At 55.2% G+C, this 5133-nt stretch overlaps 1 protein-coding gene across 1 annotated transcript; it reads right to left on the reverse strand.

Annotated features, from left to right (window-relative positions):
* Positions 1–1857: 1857 nt before the first annotated feature.
* On the reverse strand, positions 1858–3521 carry CHST7 (carbohydrate sulfotransferase 7). The gene has a single exon (XM_032148126.2). The coding sequence runs from the start codon at positions 3352–3354 to the stop codon at positions 1894–1896; it is 1461 nt and encodes a 486-aa protein (XP_032004017.1). The 5' UTR covers positions 3355–3521; the 3' UTR covers positions 1858–1893.
* Between the last annotated feature and the right edge of the window lie 1612 nt (positions 3522–5133).

The raw sequence follows: 5133 nt of genomic DNA on the forward strand, positions 1-5133 counted from the left end.
AGCCACTAAAGTCTGGAAGAGCCTAAAGCTTGCTCCCAGATGTCCCTGCAGCCCTGCAAAGGAAGCCCCATCGGCCTTCCAAACAGCAACACCAGTGTCTTCCCTCACAGTCACTGTCACCCACACAGACTCTAACTTCCTAGAGGGCAAAGACTGTCCTCTACCCTCCTCTCTATTCTCTTTAATGCTTCACCCCAGCCAGTACTCAAATAGATGTTAGTAAAAATGAAAAAAAAAAAAAAGCAAAAGTTTCTGGGAGATTGTCATGTCTTAAAGCCATAAAATGCACAGCATTCCGCCCAGGGGAGGAGTTCCCTCAGGCCTGTGAAGAAGGGTTAGGGACAATTACTGTTACATCTGTAAATACAGGATCAGCAGATGAAAGGATGTTTTTGTTAAGATGTGACAAGTCACCCTGTGCCTTACCTTCCATCACTCAGGAAATCAGGAAAGAACACAGACTTCCTAGCAATTTCAGAAACTAAGAAAACCATTTGATTACTGGGAGAAAAATTAGTTAGCCAGCTTCTGAAATCACTCTGAAACCCTGGTTCTGTAACAACAACAAAATCCCTCTTCATTAATATCTTCAACGTTTGTCCTCAGAACTTCATCTCAGGGGAATGCTGAATTACACTATAAAATAATGAATGGAAACTTAACTCACTTCCGCCCACCCAGCACTGCTTTTCCTCCTTCTCTGGACTGACTGCACAGTGCAGAAGGCGGCACCCTTCCAATTCACACAAAGTTTGGGGAAACACACTCCCATGTCACTAAGTAGACTCCTATGGTCAGCACTGTGCAGAACAAACCCTTCCCTCAGGCCATACACTGACTCACAAAGAACACATTTTGAGACTGTTTAAGCCTCACTTTAGCATCTTCAGATATACAGAGAAAAAACAAAAAACAAAAATGAAAAAACAAAAAAGAGGGGGCAGTGTCTTTTCACAAAGCTCCTCCTGCAGTCACAAACTGCTACTGCCAATTGAAGGCTCCATCTGTCAAACGGATGGGGTGGAGTGGGGGACACCCAACCCTGAGGTCTTGTCGACACTAGAGGAAGCTGACCAGGCAGCTTTTGTGACCTGATGTGAATGGGATATGGTCAAATATCCTGCAAATGCCAGCTACAGGGAGAAGGGGGAAGGGAGAAGAGGAGGGGAAGGGGGAGGAAGAGGAAGAGGGGGAGAGGGGAAATGAGAGAGGGAAGGAGGGGGAGGGGAGACGGAGAGGCGCACAGGAGCCAGGGGAAAGCAAGTCTATTCACTGCACAAGCGCCTGAGACACACGATGTGCAAGAAGTGTTGCAAGAGCCGCCTGACTGTGCCTGCATGTTTGGAAACTCAGGAGAAAAGCCCTGGAGCCTGCGCATAAAACAGATAGAGAAGAAACATGAAACAGAAAGATTAGGGATAGGTAAGGTTAGAATCAATGCCTTTCCACGAAACTCTCTGCTTTTGGCTTTCTCTGTGCCTGTAAACACCATTGCAAAGTCTCCTCACAGGACAAACTGGCATCAAGATAACTCCATAATCATCAACCTCAAATGGTTTCCGAAATCTGTACTCCACATGTCAATTCCCAGTCTCACGGCTCATTATGACTATTTCAAACCTTCTCTACTCTCCTCAGCCCTCTGAAACCTCCTACTTCATAGGAGTAGGAGGCGCGAGGCTAAGCTGGAGATTCCGATGAATCTACCAAATTCTACGAGCAGGACTTTCCCATCCTCTTGGACCTGATCTGATAGAATGGGATCCAGCATGGTACCCTCCCCCCTACACCTCCCCTCCCCAGGCCATTCCAGGCTCCCGGAAGACCAGTCCCGGTCCCTGCCTTGCCCCGGGCCACCTTACCCGGATCCGTGCCGGGGACAGGGATGGGAGGCTACGTGGCGCCGTCGGCATCCATCTCCAGCGGCGTCTCCCGGTCCCTGGGCGGCTCCGCGTCGCCTTCCTCTCCGCTGCGAGGGTAGGCGAGCAGACGCATGGCTGGAGCGCAGGCGGCCTCCACCTGGCGCACCTGCTCTCGGCTCAGGCGCTCGCGCCAGGCGTGCACCGCCTCCCGGGCGTCGCGCGCTGACAGGTGGAAGGGCCGGTCGGCGCCGTAGGCCGCTCCGCGAGTCATGTTGAGCGCGAAGGCATCGAGCGCTGCGAGCGCGCGTAGCCCGGAGAAGCGCAGCAGGCGGCGCAGCTGGGCGCGTGGCTGCCGCACCAGGTCCTCATAGCGCAGCCTCAGGTAGCGGCGCCGCAGCCAGGCGGGCGCACCGCGCGCGAAAAGCAGATCGCGCAGCCAGGCTTCGCAGATCACCTCGAGCGCACCGGTCAGGAAGAAATCGGCGCGCGGCGCGGCGGGCAGCGCGCGAGACTGGCCCCCGGGGCGAGCACCCACGCCGTGCGCCAGCAGCACACGGTGGAAGCGGTCGCCCCTCTGGCGGGTGCGCAGCACCTGGATGCTCTCGCGCAGCAGTCCCTGCCTAGACTTGAGGCGCGAGTTGTGCACCGCCCTCGGGTCGCGGAAAAGCTGCACCACCTTCAGGTTGAGGCCTGGGTCACGCAACAGGGGCACTAGAACGCCCAGATCGAGCAGGCGCACGTCCTTGATGACCACCACCGGGTACTTTCGGCACTCGGCCTCCAGGGCGCGTATCGCCACGGGTGGGCAGCTGCGCTCGCAGGCGGTGTCCTCGACGAGGCCCACCTCGGCCCGGGCACGGGGTGCGCCAGGACACAGTGGCGGCGAGCAGATGACCTTGTTAGTCCGCCAGCGGAAGAGGGCGGCCGTGGTAAGATTGGCCGTGTCCGGGGCGCGCGCAGCGGGGTCCCCCGGCGGCGCGTACAGCCGCAGCACGGAGAAGTCGCAGCGGAAGAGCGAACGCAGCATGTCGCGCAGCGCGCCCTGCAAGCTCTCGGCGTCGCCCGGATACAGCGCCTGCCATAGATGCCACATGGGCTCATACAAGTAGAAAACGTCCGGGTGCTGGTTAAAGAGTTCGCCCAGGAAGGACGAGCCGGTGCGCCAGGTGGCATGCACGTAGATGTGCTGCTTCTCGCGAGACACCGCCTCCCCGACAGCGCCGCTGAGGTTGCTTGGGGACCGAGGGGACTGGTTCGCGCCCCCTTCCGCGGCGGCCCGCGCCTCCGCGCCCTGCTCGCGTTCGCCGGCCGCCGCCGCCTCCAGGCTCCACACTCCCAGGCTGCGCTGCAGGCCGGGGCAGTGCTCGGCGCCCTTGTCCCCGTCGCGGCCGCCGTCCAATACGGAGGGGACGAGCAACAGCACCAGCGTGTACAGCACCAACAGCAGCGCGAACTTGCAGTACTCTCGGCGTCGCCGCCGCCGGCCCTTCATCGTTCACCGACCCTCCAGAGCGGGTCGGGCGCCAGTCTTCTCCCGTTCCTCAGAAATCCCGTCCCAGGTCCGCTCCTGTGGCCTCTCCCGGCCCCTCTGCGCCGGGAGGAGCAGAGCCGCGGGGCCGCGCATCCACAAGGGGAAACTTGGAAGGCGGTGGTGCTACTGACGGCGCCCCTGCCCTCTCGGCTCAGCCGCCGGAGAGCCGCCTATTGGCCGGCTTGGCAGCCGCCCGCCCCGCCTTTCTGCCCGCCTGGGTTCGCCCACGGCTCTGCCAGATCTGGGCGGGGCTGTAGCGGGGCTGGGACGCCGGCTTACGGAGCCAGACCCCCACCTTTCCCCAAACCCTCCGTAATGAAGTCTTCATCAATGACTTCAGGCAAAGGAGGGGCCTGTATGTACAGAATGTATCCAGTAAAGGGCCATAGACCCCACCCGGAGAAGGCCACTGCCTCCTGTTTTATGTCCCCTGCCTAGCCATCGCTATCCTAGGCAGATAACCACTCGCCACTATCTACATCCAGCGCCCCCATCAGCCCTGGAGTGGATGTTACTGAGTTCTGGACTAAAAGATACAAGATTGTACGTGGCAGAGTGGTCCAGGGCGGTTGGAGATACTACTGCATTCACGCAGCACATTTCATAAAGTCTAGCCTTTGTGAAATTCTAAGTGTTGTGTTCCTTAGGGTTTCACCAGCTGATGGGCTCTGCACATTTTACCAATACTCTGGGGCCCAGTTTGGTCATTTGTAAAATGTGAATAATTCTTAGTACCCATGTACCTCCTGGGATTGCGAGATTTGGGGGTTGTTACCACAGTATAACCCAGCCTGTTCTGGCACCTATGAGCAAAAGACATTTACAGAATCAAAGTGGTAGAATGGTGACCTTTCTCAGGAGCTTGGTGTTTAAAAGGACCCGTAAGAAGAAATGTGTACCCAAAGATAGATGAAAAAGGGACAGGAAGTCCAACAGGCAGATGAAGACTAGAGTTACTAAAATTCAAAACAGAACCAAAAAAGATATGTTTTGCTCTGTTTCATCAGGCTAATGAATAAGGAACTGAGAGCTTCCTTTCACCAGCTTGGGGAAGGTGTTGTAAAGTTAATAAAACATAGAAAGCATATCTACTTATCTCCACCAGGGGAAGGTGTTCAGATTGGAAGAGTGAGAACATCTGCAATGCTCTCCGCTGGTCTTTTTCATCACGGAAGCTACTCCACCTGTGAAACCACTGACTCAAGCATTTCGTTTTCTTTCCACAATTCCCCTCTTCTTCCAGCCAGTTGTTCAAATCTTCCCTATTCTCCAACCTCCACTTTTTGACCACCACCCCCACTTTCTTCTCAATTTTTCATATGCAGCTGAAAGATGCCATACCATTATTTTAATAACACTCCCTCCAATAAGCTAAACTCATGTGCCCTCTGCCTTTTCATTACTCATCTAGCAAAATCCCCCAAACCCTGCTTTTGGCTTTCTCTGTGCCTGCAAACATCACTGCAAAACATTTCTCCACAGGTGTGAGCCAGGCACAGTGGCTCACGCCTGTAATCTCAGCACTTTGGGAGCCTACAGAACAGATTGGCATCAAGATAACTTCATAATCATCAACCTGAAATGGTTGCTGAAATCTTATGTTCTTCATGTCACTTCCCAGTCTCCAGTTCCATTATGATGATTTCAAAACTTCTCTAGTCTCCTCAGACTTCTGATACCCCTCTTCCCCCACCCACCTCTTCTCAGCACATGACCTTACTGCCTACTTCATAAAGAAAC

This window comes from Hylobates moloch, unplaced genomic scaffold (assembly GCF_009828535.3).
Source record: "Hylobates moloch isolate HMO894 unplaced genomic scaffold, HMol_V3 SCAFFOLD_2076, whole genome shotgun sequence".
Lineage (NCBI taxonomy): Eukaryota > Metazoa > Chordata > Mammalia > Primates > Hylobatidae > Hylobates > Hylobates moloch.

Coding starts and splice junctions, on each gene's coding strand:
- CHST7 (XM_032148126.2), bottom strand. CDS start 3,354: ATGAAGGGCCGGCGGCGGCGACGCCGAGAGTACTGCAAGTTCGCGCTG.